Source organism: Rhinichthys klamathensis, unplaced genomic scaffold, assembly GCF_029890125.1.
Source record: "Rhinichthys klamathensis goyatoka isolate OS25496 unplaced genomic scaffold, OSU_Roscu_1.1 h1tg000006l_1, whole genome shotgun sequence".
Classification (NCBI taxonomy): Eukaryota; Metazoa; Chordata; class Actinopteri; order Cypriniformes; family Leuciscidae; genus Rhinichthys; species Rhinichthys klamathensis.
The window spans coordinates 2,914,459-2,929,076 of record NW_026606559.1 but is presented as its reverse complement, the minus strand read 5'-3'; the positions used below and the strand labels follow the sequence as shown (position 1 = coordinate 2,929,076).

General features: G+C 43.2%; 1 protein-coding gene across 5 annotated transcripts in view; it reads left to right on the top strand.

Annotated features, from left to right (window-relative positions):
* The window catches only part of triob (trio Rho guanine nucleotide exchange factor b), a 182,207-nt gene that overhangs the window by 15,754 nt on the left and 151,835 nt on the right, over nucleotides 1-14,618 (top strand). For all 5 annotated transcript variants that reach the window (XR_008807619.1, XM_056257617.1, XM_056257639.1 and 2 more), the window contains exon 2: nucleotides 14,467-14,517. Coding sequence is in view for 4 of the 5 variants with exons in the window: in XM_056257617.1 (XP_056113592.1) it covers nucleotides 14,467-14,517 (51 nt within the window). In the remaining variant the exon portion in view is untranslated. The remainder of the gene's footprint in view (nucleotides 1-14,466; nucleotides 14,518-14,618) is intronic.

The following is a 14,618-nucleotide window of genomic DNA, read 5'->3' as shown; positions in this document are numbered from 1 at the left end:
GCCCCCTCCCTCCAATACAATCTGAATTAGATTTCCTGTTGACATGGTTACATGTGACTTTTCTATTTCGACTGTGCTACTAATCCGATTGCAATTGGATTATTAGGGTCTGTGTAAACATAGCTATTGCAGTATAACCCTTACCTGATCAAGAACTTCACCCAGATCAGCGCTGACATTTGCCATGTAATATTGAGGCTAGGGTAAAGGCCAAGAGATCTGATGCAGTGTCAGTGAGGAAGGGCAGCGATTGAGTGAGGTCTTATCAGTGAGCCTCAGTCCTCAGGATTTTGGTTCAGCTGTATCAGGGGGTCAACTCTTTACACTCAGATCATATCACATGGTCTCAGCAGGTTACTCAATAGACAAGAGACCATGCTAAATGATAGCGACAGCCTGAAGCACACACATGCCGGGGTGTTTTATCTGGGCAAACACTTGCAATGGTTAAACCTTCATGTGTGAATGCCTAACTTGACATGTTAAGGTGTTTAAGCAAACACAATTATTAACTTGTTTACAAAATCCAATTAGCATAAAAGGATATAAATACGGAGATTAACAGGATGGAGCAAAGCAGAATGGAAATACAGAGCTGAACTTTTCCATTGCTCAGTGAGGTGTTGAGACTTAGCCTGAAGGTGTCACCTTATAGGTTTATTCTGATAATATTTGATAATAATCATATTATCAAAACATTTATTTCATATTAATAATACAGATTTCTTCAGTTGTATCAGACAGGGTCTGGAATCAGGGCAGGACATTAACATCTGCCAACCCGCCAAATGTGAGTGGATTTCAGCAGTCGTGTGTAGCGAATCACTTCTTTCAGTTGTAGTCTTCTGAAATAATAAACTGATGTCAAAAATATAGATTTTTTCAATTACAGTTTTTCTCGATTGCTTAAACACATTTCTTGAAACTATGCCTCGTATTCTCAAAACAGTAAACACAAATCCATAACGTCTCACCCAATTCTCCAAACATCCTATTTTCAGGTCAAAATGAAGCTCTACACTCAAAACCATTCACTCTTGCTGAAAAACCAAACTTTGCCCTCAGACAGGACACACAAGCCCTCAGAAATACACACACTACAACATAGTCTTACACACTGGTGCTATAAATTCAAAACAACATTTCCAAAACTGGTAAGTCATGTTGCTTGTGGTCCATCCATCTTTTTTTTTTTACTCGCTTCTACTCAAGATGTGTGTGAGCATCATATGACAGTAAAAGAGCACACAAACCTAATTCAAATATGGTTCAAAGTATTGGAATGGTAAAGAGTGTTGGTACATGCCTCCACTCAAGGATACAATATGATGAACAAGTCTAAGAATGTTCCACATATGGTTGAAATACCATCATTGGCCTAGAAAGATAACATTCTGGGAGTCAAGACTATAAATGGGGAAGGATGCCCTCTTCACTGTCACACTCTGCAGCCACTCCGTGTGACTGTACGACTGCTGGCCTTTTCTTGCAAGAACATAAACCTCATCAAAGACAATTGGAAATGTTTGTCTCTTATTCAGTGATAGAAATCTGTTTGCCACCACACCTCCCTGAAGGTTCTGATGATGGAGGCGACGGTGAAGCGACTCAAATTTGGCTGTACTCGTTGCGCAGCCTCCCTTAGTCATACCATGGACAAGGACATGGCCAACTAAAGTGGCTTGAGTTTCATCCGAGACTGCTTGTCTTCTTGCCCTTGCCCTTCCTCCTCCTCCTCCTCTTCTCCTCCACCTATTCCTCTCCCTCCTCCTATTCCTCCTCCTCTTCCTCCTCCTCCTCCTCTTCCTCCACCTATTCCTCTCCCTCCTCCTATTCCTCCTCATCTTCCTCCTCCTCTTCCTCCACCTATTCCTCTTCCTCCTCCTCCTATTCCTCTTCCTCCTCCTCCTCTTCCTCCTCCTATTCCTCTTCCTCCTCCTCCTATTCCTCTTCCTCCTCCTCCTCCTCTTTCTCCACCTCTTCCTCATCCTCTTCCTCCTCCTATTCCTCTTCCTCCTCCTCCTCTTCCTCTCCCTCCTCCTCCTGCTCTTTCTCCTCTCCCTCCTCTTCCTCTCCCTCCTCGACCTATTGCTTAATTTCTCTGTGGATCCATTGTTCCAAAACTCAGTAAACTGATTTTTATCTTTTATAAAAGATTGTATAACCTTTTATCTATCTATCTATTGAAGGATCTGACTGATGTGTGTTCAATTTTGACTCTTAGTGTTTTCACCTGGGTAATTGTGTGCTAACTGAGCTGAAGCTGAGTTGACTTGAGTGAACAATATTGAATGCTAGTGCTTTCTAAATGACCACGTGGTGTAGGCAATGAGAAATGAAGGGATGTGTGTGTAGAGTTTTGCTGTGACAGTTCAACAAATCTGACTAATGTGTCAAAACAGGGGAATAGTGTTCATAGTTCAGTGAAATGGGTGTGCTTTTTGATAAATGGCATTATGGTTTTGAAATTTTAGTTCAAAAGCCTGGTTATAGTGTTTAAGCAATCGAGAAAAACTGTAATATAGACAGTGAAATATCTGAAACGCTTCCAATACCCACCTCATCTCTCCGACAGCGAGTTGACACACAAACCCGCCTCCGCTCACTCACTTGTTTAATTTGCTACAGATGAATATTGTTGGTGTTACAGGGCTTGAATTTTGGCGTGGGATTGCGTGTATAGAGTGGTGCTGGTATGAGTGTTTTCAGTGTACGTCGTAGAACAAAACATCAAAGTATCGTCATGTTATGTTTACCACAGGCTTTATTTTACTCATAAATCGAAAGACCCCATTATTAAAACCCCATAGTAAAAATAAGAAGAAAGATAGAAGGAAACAGCGGTGAATTAGACTTATGGGTTCTGACATCATACAGGCACCATTCTATTATTGCATAATTTTACTCATTCCCGCAGATTTTGTTCTCACACCCAAAGTGCGCGCAGTAATAAATTGGGTTCTTTTTTACTGCTTATTTGCCTTAAATAGTCAAACACACACAGAATAACACAGTCAGTTATGTTTTTTAAGTGAACGTAAACAGTTGAGGAAAAAAACGTGCCAGTACAATGGATCTGTGAGTCAGCTCTTAAAGTGACAGCAGCCTTATATACCTGCTGCCAAATTATGAGATAGTATAAAAAAAAATCTATATGGCAGTTTTTCCGCATGGTATCGATAAAATTGTGGCCAGTAAAAATGCTGAGTGGCTAGTAACATCACGTAAATATCTAACTGCTAAAACTTGTTTGTTTGTGTTGTTCTATATGGAATAGAATATGGATTATTTCTTAATTAATTGCTAGATTTCTTATTTTAGAAGTAATTGCTTGCAGACATGCCAAATCCGCTCAAGCAAATTAGTTTTTTCCAAATTCACCCTTATTTTCACTTCTGATCACTTCAATCTGATATTGTGATTAAAGAAAGAAGTCATATGATTTCTATCTTTATAAATTGTTTGTTTTATCCAATATATTCCAATATTATGGGGACGTGACAAGATGACAGGGTTCTGTTACTTTGGTCTGTTTTTTTCTTGGTTTGGTGACAGAGCTCTGACACTCCTGTCTTGTCATGGTGAGCATGCGTTTCCGAGTTTGTTTGGCCCATGCGCGCTTCTGTCCATGTGAGTTGTTTTGTGTGCGGAGCGTGGTGTTCGGATCGCGGTTTAGTTTGGTTTCGTTTTTTTTGTCAGGATTCGGACATTCATGCTCCGTGTGTTTGTCTTCTGTTGTGAGCGCACGGGATGAGTACTTGTGTGAGCGTACGGTTTCGTGTTTGATCGGTCCGCGTGTGTTGTTGTGTTCTGTGTAGCATCTGGTTCGTCTTTACATCAGCCGCGTCCTTTTTTCGTTGTCTTCTGTTGTGTCACACGCGCCGCGTGTTATGTCTTGTTTGAACATGCGGCTTATGAGTGCTTTCATTAGCTGCGTGTTCGTGTCTTGTCTTGTTTTGTTTGAGCACATGGCTTGTGATCGTGTTCGCTGGCCATGTGCTCTTGTTAACTGTCACTGTCCCGCCAGTGGGACGCCTAAGTTTACTTCACTATATTACAATTAAATCCTAATCTTATCATGACAAACTATATATCGTTGGAAAGGTCTAAGACTCCTAAATAGATATTTAAAGTAATAGATTAATTTATGACAAAAGTGCACCGCAGAAAATCTACATCATAACAGAGTTCTGACCTTTGTCACAAAAAGTCAAGGCTCACACTTTTAATCAGTGGTGGACAGTAACGAAGTAAATGTAATTCGTTACTGTACTTAAGTAGCTTTTTTGCGTATCTGTACTTTACTCAAGTATTTAAATTTTGGGAGACTTTTACTTTAACTCCACTACATTTCAAAGTCAAATATCTTACTTTTTACTCCACTACATTTTCAAAATCAGTCTTCCTTTTTATTTATGAGTGGATAAAAACGTAACTGGTCAAACGAGCCACCAATGAATCACAGTAGGCCTACAGCACGCGCGCGCTTTGTTTTGAAGTTGCCTTGGCGGAATCTACTAAGCGCGAACCAGGGGTGCGTTTCCCAAAGCCAACTATGGTCGCAAGTTCCGTCGTTAACAATAGAGTTCAATGGAAATTGCGATCATAGTTGGATAACGATGCATTCGGGAAACGCACCCCAGAGCCGTTAAATATGAGAGTTGCGAACATAGATGGTTGTGACAGTGATCTCGCCGACGCGCGGTCACGTTATTCGTGTGGCTCTCAATAGTTCCAAACAAATCGCGTTGCCAATGATTTTAAGCGGGACAGAGAGTAGCAGCTATTATTGCAGCAATTATCGGTAAGTATTGACGCATAATGTACTGCTTACGTTGCCACTAAAATGACTTGCATATAATAGCTTTTTTTTCTGGGGAGTAGCCTAGCAGAAACACTGCATTAATACGTTTTTGGGTTTAATTTTGGAGGGAATTGGCTGCTCCCATAACATATATATAGAATATATATATAGGCTATATATAGCCTATATATGTATGTGTGTGTGTGTGTGTGTGTGTGTGTGTGTGTGCGCGCGCGCGTGTGTGAATATATGTGTGTGTGTGTGTGTATGTGTCTCTGTGTGTGTGTGTGTGTGTGTGTATGTGTGTATATAGCTATATATTTAATGGCGTTGTGCAGGTTAATGTGAATGTATCTTAACATTAAGATGTTAATAATTATGACCATAGGCGCTGGAGAAAAATATATACAGTAAATACTGTAAATGTTTTATACCTTATGGGAACAGTCCCCTTCCCTCCAAAATTAAACACACAAAAAATTAATTCAATTCAAATATATATACATACATACAGTATATATATATATATATATATATATATATATATATATCATACTAATTCATGTCATTTCATTAATAGATTGGTGTGCCAAGAGTGACATTAGTCTTCACTTAGACTGAATTAAGCAAGAGTCTTGTGACAAATTATAATAGGACATTATAGCCATAAAAAAAAAAATCAAAGTACTTGGATACTTAAGTACATTTGAAAGCAAATACTTTTGTACTTTTACTCAAGTGAATGTTTAAAGGCAGCACTTCTACTTTTACTTGAGTAATATTTTACCTTGAGTATCTTTACTCTTACTTGTACTTCGTCCACCACTGCTTTTAATCATTGAAACTTTGGTTTTCATGCTAAAGGTTTATAATAAAACATATGTTCTAGTATTTGTCCATAAACATGTATAAAATAATATAATCCTCTAATAAGTATAATATATATATATATATATATATATATATATATATATATATATATATATATATATATATATATATATATATATATATATATATATATATATTATCCTCTAAAATATAATATTATCTTTTTTATTTCCTTTTTTACATCACATATTTTACTAATTATTATAAATTAGGTACCATAAGAAAAGGTACTCTAAATTCTTTTAGCGGGCTCCTCCCCTATTGGGCGTCGTCATGTTTCATAGTTTATAATCAAAACCTTTTCTACTCTTGACAAAACACATATTGTTGGAGAGGTCTGAGTCTCAATGTTCCATATTTTGTGATAGAAGTGATATTTGGGCAGAAATTTATTCATTTGTTACGGCAGAATGCATACAAAAATTCAATGGAATGTGTGTTACCCAGTGGCTATTTTTGGTATTACGCTTAAACAAAATCTCATAGGAACGTCTCAGGTTACTACTGTAACCATAGTTCCCTGAGAAAGGGAACGAGACGATGCGTCACTTGACGCTTTGGGAACGCCCCCAGCGTGAATGCGTCTGAGCATCAATGTCAACTAGTCCAATGGAAAGAATGAGCGTCACGGGCGGGTGACGTCATGACCAGGAAGGCATAAGAGCACATCCGGTGAAACGCGGCATTAGCTTCAAAAAGTCGAAGCAAGCCGATCACAGGGATGCAGGAAGTATGGCAGGGTGACGCATCGTCTCGTTCCCTTTCTCAGGGAACTATGGTTACAGTAGTAACCTGAGACGTTCCCTTTCGAGGGAACTCGCGATGCGTCACTTGACGCTTTGGGAACGAGAATACCCAAAACGCCAGAATTCCAAGTACCTGAGTGTCAGTCTGTTGGAACTAAGCACTAAGCACCTGAGAACCTGGGGCAGCATCCAGGTCCAAACTGTAAAACCTGACGAATGTGAGCGGTGAAGACCAGCCTGCCGCATCACAAACGTCTTGGAGAGAAGCCCCAAATAACAAGGCTTTAGAGGCCGCCATACCCCTCGTTGAGTGAGCTCTGACCACCAAGGGACACGGATGGTCAGAGTACTCGTATGCAAGTGAAATAGCCTCGACTATCCACTTACTAACCGTCTGTTTAGAAGCAGGAAGACCCTTCTTAGGTGATCCAAAGCAAATAAATAACTGGTCGGACTTCCTCATTGAAGATGTCCGATGAACATAAATATCCAGTGCTCGCACTGGACACAAGAGGTTCAGCCTTTCCTGGTCCGCAGATGTAAAAGGAGGAGGACAGAAAGCCTGCAGCACAATAGGCCTCGGAATCAAGGTCGGCACCTTAGGGACGTATCCCTGTTTTGGATATAAGAATGCCTTGACCATCCCCGGTGCAAACTCAAGGCAGTTGGGGGAAACCGAAAGGGCCTGAAGGTCTCCAACTCTCTTAAGGGAAGAAATAGCTAGCAGAAAGATAGTCTTGAGGGTAAGAAATTTCTCTGAAACCGAATCTAAGGGCTCGAACGGAGCCCTAGACAGGCCTTCTAATACTATAGCAAGATCCCAAGCTGGCACCTTAGTGCGAGTTGCAGGCCTCAGCCTCAATGTGCCACGAAGGAAACGTGTAATCAGGGGGTCTCGACCCAACGATGTACCCCCCACCATGGCGTGGTAAGCCGCAATGGCCGCCACGTAGACCTTGAGCGTGGAAGGACATAGACCTGACGTAAAGCGCTCCTGCAGGAACTCGAGTACTGTGTTCACAGAACAGTTAACTGGATCCCACTGATGTCGGTGACACCATACAGAAAAAACTCTCCATTTAAGCGCATAAAGTTTCCTAGTAGCTGGAGCTCTGGAGCTTAGGATGGTCTCAGCAGCCTCAGCTGAGAGACCACTCTCTATGAGTTGGGCCCCCTCAGAGGCCAAACCCACAGGTTCCAAATCTCTGGTCGAGGGTGAAATATTGTGCCCCCGGCCTGAGACAGAAGGTCTCTCCTGATCGGGATCTCCAAGGGAGGACCGTCTAAGAGATGGATCAGGTCCGCAAACCAGATCCGACTCGGCCAGCGTGGTGCTACAAGCAGTAGGCTTATTCCGTACTGGCGGACTCGTTCCAGAACTCCTGGGAGCAGAGCAACAGGGGGAAATGCGTACAGACGTAGCTTTGGCCACGTCTGCACCATAGCATCCAGCCCCAGGGGGGCTGGGTGAGTAAGGGAGAACCAAAGTGGACAGTGCGTCGTATGCTGAGACGCAAACAGATCCACCTCTGCTTGGCCGTAAACCTCCCAAATTTTCTCCACCGCCTCGGGGTGGAGTCTCCAGTCCCCTGGCCTCAGCTCCTGCCTCGACAGGATGTCTGCCCCCATATTCTGGTCCCCAGGAATATACACTGCCCTCAGGGAGAGTACCTTCCCCAGAGACCACAGGAGGATCTGGTGCGCCAGTTTGCAAAGCGGACGCGACCGCAGACCCCCCTGACGGTTCAGATAAGAGACCACTGATGTGTTGTCTGTTCGTACAAGCACATGATGGCCCCTCAGGTCTGGGAGAAACTGTCTCAATGCATTGAAGACAGCCATCATCTCCAGGCAATTGATGTGCCACGAAAGATGATGATTTTTCCACAGACCCTGAACCGAGCGGCCTTCCATTACCGCTCCCCAGCCGGTGAGGGAAGCATCTGTCGAGATCGTAACACGATGGCAAAGAGCTCCCAATACCGGACCCTGGGTTAACCCTTTGACGCGTACGATCACACCGGTGTGATCAGTCTTGGCTGGTCCCTGGAGCGTACGATCACACCGGTGTGATTAGAACGGTCAGTGCATCACGTGATCAACTGCTAAATTCAAACGTGCTTTCGCGCGTTGGCTGGCGCTGAGCCAGAGACAGACGCACTCAGTGCTGTCATATATCACAACTATTGAGTATTTTAAACCACATAATGTTTATTTTAGGTTTCAGACATTTAAATACACATAAGTACTAGCAAAACAGTGATTTTGAATTAGTAAAATAGACACTGATGTCTATGGAAACGGCAACAATAATCATTTCCATTATAATAAGACAAAACGTTTTATTCATATCAGATACACATTGTGTAAGTAGCTTTACATTTTACCCTATTCTTCTCCTAGTTCACCGGCCACTTACTTTCATGTATTTCGTGAGAAACAACAGGTCCGATTCTCTGAATTGTGAAACAAACTAACATGGCGCCGCCCATCGTGCATACAGCTCAACTAACGCGATCGTTATAAATATGTTTAAACAACAAAACACATCCACTTGCACATATTTGACAATCGGAATATCAGTGTTTCATGCTGTAGCTAATACATTTGTGAATATTTTGAATAGAAAAGGAAAAAAGACATAAAAGCAGATCATCACTCATTCAGCTCTGTGTTGTGATTGCGCTGTGTCACGTGACAAGAAATGACGCGTCACCATGGAAACATTAAAGTGACAGGTTCTAAATAACGGTCGCCTTGAAAAACTCACGCTGGGGGGTCAGTTAGAATATTTTAAACTTACGTGTGAAAGGGTTAAGAACCAATGTTTCCTCCATATAATTAAGGCACGAAGGCACCGCCGCGTGACCTTGATCATACGAAGTGGGTTTCCCCTCGGGGAGAACCCTCTGGTCCTTAGCCACCACTGTAAAGGTCTCATGTACAGCAGGCCAAAAGGTATCACGTTGGACGCTGCCGCCAAGAGACCCAACAGTCTCTCGAACTGTTTCACAGTGCGTGACTGGCCTAGCTTTAGCTCTTTGGTGGCTGTCAGGATAGCAGCTACACGAACGGGCGATAGAGTGGCCCGCATCGTCACTGAATCCCATACCACACCAAGGAAAGTGGTTCTCTGTACTGGAGAAAGAACACTCTTCTTGGCATTGAGCCTCAACCCCAAAATCTGCATATGAGCGAGAACGACACCTCGGTGCCGAACCGCCAACTGCTCTGATTCCGCCAGAATCAGCCAGTCGTCGATGTAGTTCAGAATACGTATGCCCTGAAGCCTGAGAGGGGCTAGAGCTGCATCCACGCATTTCGTGAACGTGCGGGGTGATAAAGCTAGACCGAAAGGAAGAACCCGATATTGGTATTCTTTGCCCCCGAAAGAAAACCTTAGGAACTTCCTGTGCTGAGGGAGGATGGAGATATGGAAGTAGGCGTCCTTCAGATCTATCGTGACAAACCAGTCCTCGGATCTGATTTGAGTCACGATCTGTTTGAGTGTCAGCATCTTGAACTTGAGTTTCTGTACTGAACGATTCAACAGACGAAGATCTAAAATGGGACGCAACCCCCCATCCTTTTTTGGAACAATGAAATAACGGCTGTAAAAACCCGACTCTCTGTCGGGTGAGTACACCTGTTCTATAGCTTCCTTTGCTAACAGGGCCTTTACCTCTTGCTCCATTACCAGAGCCTGCTCGGGATGCACCACTGTGGGCAGCACCCCGTTGTAACGAGGAGGACGAGAACCAAACTGGATTCTGTATCCTTTCTCTACAATCTGCAGGACCCAACGAGAAATATTCGGCAGAAGCTTCCACGCTGCCAGAAAATTTACTAAGGGAACCAGCCTCTCGAGGCTGGTCTCTGGTGTTATCGAGACAGCCAATTCCGGAGCCTGAAACATAATGGCAGGAACTACCTGAACTGGCCGCTCTAAAGCCCCCCTCAGAGGGCGCGAAACCGATGCTGTGCCGCAGCATAGCATCAGCGACTCGCTGGAGACCGCTGCGCCCTGAAGCACCGAGGGTGGCAGGGTTGGCAGAACGGGCTCGTGAGGACCCCGAAATGGAACGGGCACCGTAAGATGAGGTGTACACCGCTCTATTTCGGTCGGGGCTGTCCTCACAGGCCTGATGCATGAACATCAGGACCTTTTTTTTTTCTGAGCCGAAGTCTTCTTCGCCTGAAGAGCGGTCCTCAGATCCGGCTTCGACTTAGAAGACTTCGGCTGAGAGGGTTGCGTCTGTCTCCAGTTTCCACGTGGAGGTGCACGAGACGCAACACTCTCTTTCTGATGGACACGATATGATGAGCTAGATGGCTGGGGCTGCTCACGCCCAGCAGCCCCAGGGGGCTGGACACGGCGAGGGATAAACTTTTTGAAAGCGTCCGCTTGCTTTTTTGATTCCTGAAATCTCTCGACGACCGCATGGACTGCGTCACCAAAGAGACCAGAAGGTTCAAGCGGAGCATCTAACAAAAAAGCACGATCTTTTTCTTTAATCTCCAAAAGATTCAACCATAAATGTCTCTCAGTAGCTACCAAAGCTGCCATAGACCGCCCAATTGCTCTGGCGGTCTCTTTAGTAGCCCTGAGAGAAAGATCGGTAGCCCGACGAAGTTCTCGAATATAGTGTTGTCACGATACTAGAATTTCTAACTTCGATACGATACCTTGAAAAATATCGATATTCGATACCATTTTCGATACCACAGAGAAAAAACTGCCACAATATTAAGGGGGTATTTTTTTAATTTAAAGCTAAATATAACAAGTCTAGAACATGACAATGAGGTATATTTTACATGAACAAAAATGTCCTGAGTTCTATTTGTTTACATTTTTTAATTGGACCAGAGCTAACATGATGTATTTGTATTACCTACTTTTATCAAAGATTAATATATACTGTAACAAAAAAGCACTTAACAGCTATCAAATTGGAGGATAGAGAGTCAGAAATGTATAATAATAAGATTAAACATTCAATTTTCAGTTAAAGGCATGTCAATATTGAATTCAGAGATGCCATTGTCTAGCTGTTTAGTTTAATTAATATCTGTGTAATCAAATTGATGATAATCGCTAATGAAGGAAAATTGCAGAATTAAATAATAATTTTTGAATAAAGTTAAATAGGCACCAGTTAATTTACATTTGACCACAGTTACAATATTTACTTGTCTAAGATTCCTCAGTCAGATTATGTAAACTTTAAGAATTAAAACGAGACAACACAGACTCTTATCAACAACAAAACTAGGCCATCTTGGTTAATGTTTCAGAAAAGTTCAAATGAGAAGAGTTACAGTGTTTCCTTGAGGATTTTTTTTTTTGCAGTGGGGGGCAGGTCTGTCCAAACAACAAACACCCCTGATGCTGAGCATATGCTGCTAAATAGTAGCCTACCCCTGGAGCCTGTTCCTTAAGTCTGTTTTCACCTATACAATAATTTTTAAAAAATGAGTGATGTGAGGGATTATTGATAGTCAAACAATCTGTTGGGTGCCCGCAGCCCGCTCGCGTGTCCGCGCTATTCTCCGACATGCCCGCTCGCGGTGTGTAACGTTAGCGTGTCCGCGCTATTCTCCGACATGCCCGCTCGCGGTGTGTAACGTTAGCTCGTGTCCGCGCTATTCTCCGACATGCCCGCTCGCGGTGTGTAGCTCGTGTCCGCGCTATTCTCCGACATGCCCGCTCGCGGTGTGTAGCGCGTGTCCACGCTATTCTCCGACTCCGACATGCCCGCTCGCGGTGTGTTTTTTACGCGTGTCCGCGCTATTCTCCGACATGCCCGCTCGCGGTGTTCTTTATCAATCAACCAAAGCCGGTCGCGGGGGCGCCGCCCTCGCCATCTTTCCATTCACTTCACTTTTGCTTTTTAACCAGAGCGAATGAGACGAGTGCGTCACGTGTGGTGTTTGTCAACGCGCCTTTTGAGAGAAGTGAAAGTGACTGCTCGGCTAGTATCGATACTTAGGGAAATTAGTATTGGTACCGTTCAGATTTTTCAGTATCGATATTTATCGAAATATCGATATTTTTGACAACACTACTCGAATATCGTCATGACTAACTCCCTCACTATTATCCAGATCCCCCAGCAGGTCAGCTTGATAAGCCTGAAGCACTGCCATATTATGCAGACATGCTCCAGCTTGACCTGCTGCCGTATAAGCTTTGCCCACTAACACCGACGTGGCTTTGAGCAGTCTAGTGGGCAAAGCCGAGGCTTTCAGAGATGATGCGGGACCAGGGGAAAGATAGCTAGCTAAATTCGGTTCCGCCTGGGGCATCGCCTCATAACCATACTCTTTCAGCCCTCTAATTTTTGAATAAATATTAACTTGAGGGCTGAAAAGACGTGATGAGTATGGCTTATTCCATGATTTAGAAATCTCATTGTGAAGATCAGGAAAAAATGGAAGCCCTCGTGGTGGAGATGAAGCAGTAGAAGATAAAAAGCGCTCATCTAATTTACTCTTAGGACGAGCGCCCCTCTTATCAGATGGCCATTCAATCTTTAATTTATCTACAGCCCGCGACATAACATCCACCAGCTCATCATATGCTGGGGAAATAAATTGTGAATCTCTTTCCCCCATGTGTGTGCTTTCACTCTCCAAACTCATCGCATCGACCTCCTCGGAGGAAGAGCAATGAAGTAATGGAGGGCTCTCTCCCCGGGCGGAAGAAACCGCAGAGCGTGCTTCCGACACCGGGGGGAGAGCGCTGGATCTCTCGGGTAAGGAAGGAGAAAGAGCCCTCGGACCCGTCTCCAACCCCTCCGAAAGATCCTTTTGCGATCCCCAGGAATGCATTCTCCGCGCTGCCTCAGCAGACGCGGGTCCTGATCCCTGCGGATCGCGAGCCTGCCCACTCTCTTTATCAAAGAGTGACAGGCGAGAGCGGAGCATGCGAAGCGGTAACATCTCACAATGCTGGCACTCAGCCCCCTCGAAGGCTGAGACCGCATGCTCCACTCCCAAACAAATGACACACAGCTCGTGTGTGTCCCCACCCGTTAAATAACGCGGGCAGGGAGAAGCACACTGTTTGTACACTTGTTTAGTTTCCATCCTTTTCCGCAACAGACAACAGTAAATAGACAGAGACAAAATGACACAGATCGCTTGCTGAGACACAGAAGCTAATGGCGCGTTTCACCGGATGTGCTCTTATGCCTTCCTGGTCATGACGTCACCCGCCTGTGACGCTCATTCTTTCCATTGGACTAGTTGACATTGATGCTCAGACGCATTCACGCTGGGGGCGTTCCCAAAGCGTCAAGTGACGCATCGCGAGTTCCCTCGAAAGGGAACTTGAATTTTTGTGATATCAACTTCAAATTTGGAACATAACTTGGTTAAACATATGGCTTTAATTATAGAGTAAAAAAAAAAAAAATACATATATATATTTTATATAAAAGAAAAAATATTTAGTACTGTACATTTGATTTACAGTAAATTTAAATAGTTTAAATGTGCTTTAACTTCAGCAATAATCTGCTAAATGTCTTCTTTAAAACAAGACCAAACTTAGGTCTTAGTCCAAAGCATTCTTGAATTACAGCCATTTAGGTTGAGATAGAGCATTTTCAAATCCATTCTCAAAAAGGGGGGTGACAGTTAAGGGGTTAATAAAAAGCCTAAAATCTGCGTCCTTGAGTTCTTGCCTAATGCCTCAACCCTTTACCTCAACCCTGACATACTGCATAACAGAAATGATTGGAAAGATAGTTTCAGTCAGATTATTCAAATCAAAATAGATTTAAAGCAAACTTTGAATATTAAATTTAGCTATGCTTTATGGTTTTATAACTTCTGATCATTCCTTTTCCTCTGACACACTTATGCAATGTGAATTGTTCTTTCGTTCTGTGCTAGACAGTACTGTATGTTTCATGATGTAAAAAGTCTTCAAAAAAGTCTGAAACTTCAATGTGTCAAAAGATTGAGTGTGTACTTTATCTAACCTCTTTCTCTTACTCTTTGTGTCTGTATTTTCAGAATGCTCTCTTCCAAAATGTGAACCCAAGCTTGAGTTACCCAGTCACACAGGTAAGTAATAGAGCTATATTAAGGCCTGGTTTCACAGACAGGGCTTTGATTAAGCCAGGATTAGACCCTATTTCAATTAGGACATTTAAGTAGCTTTTATA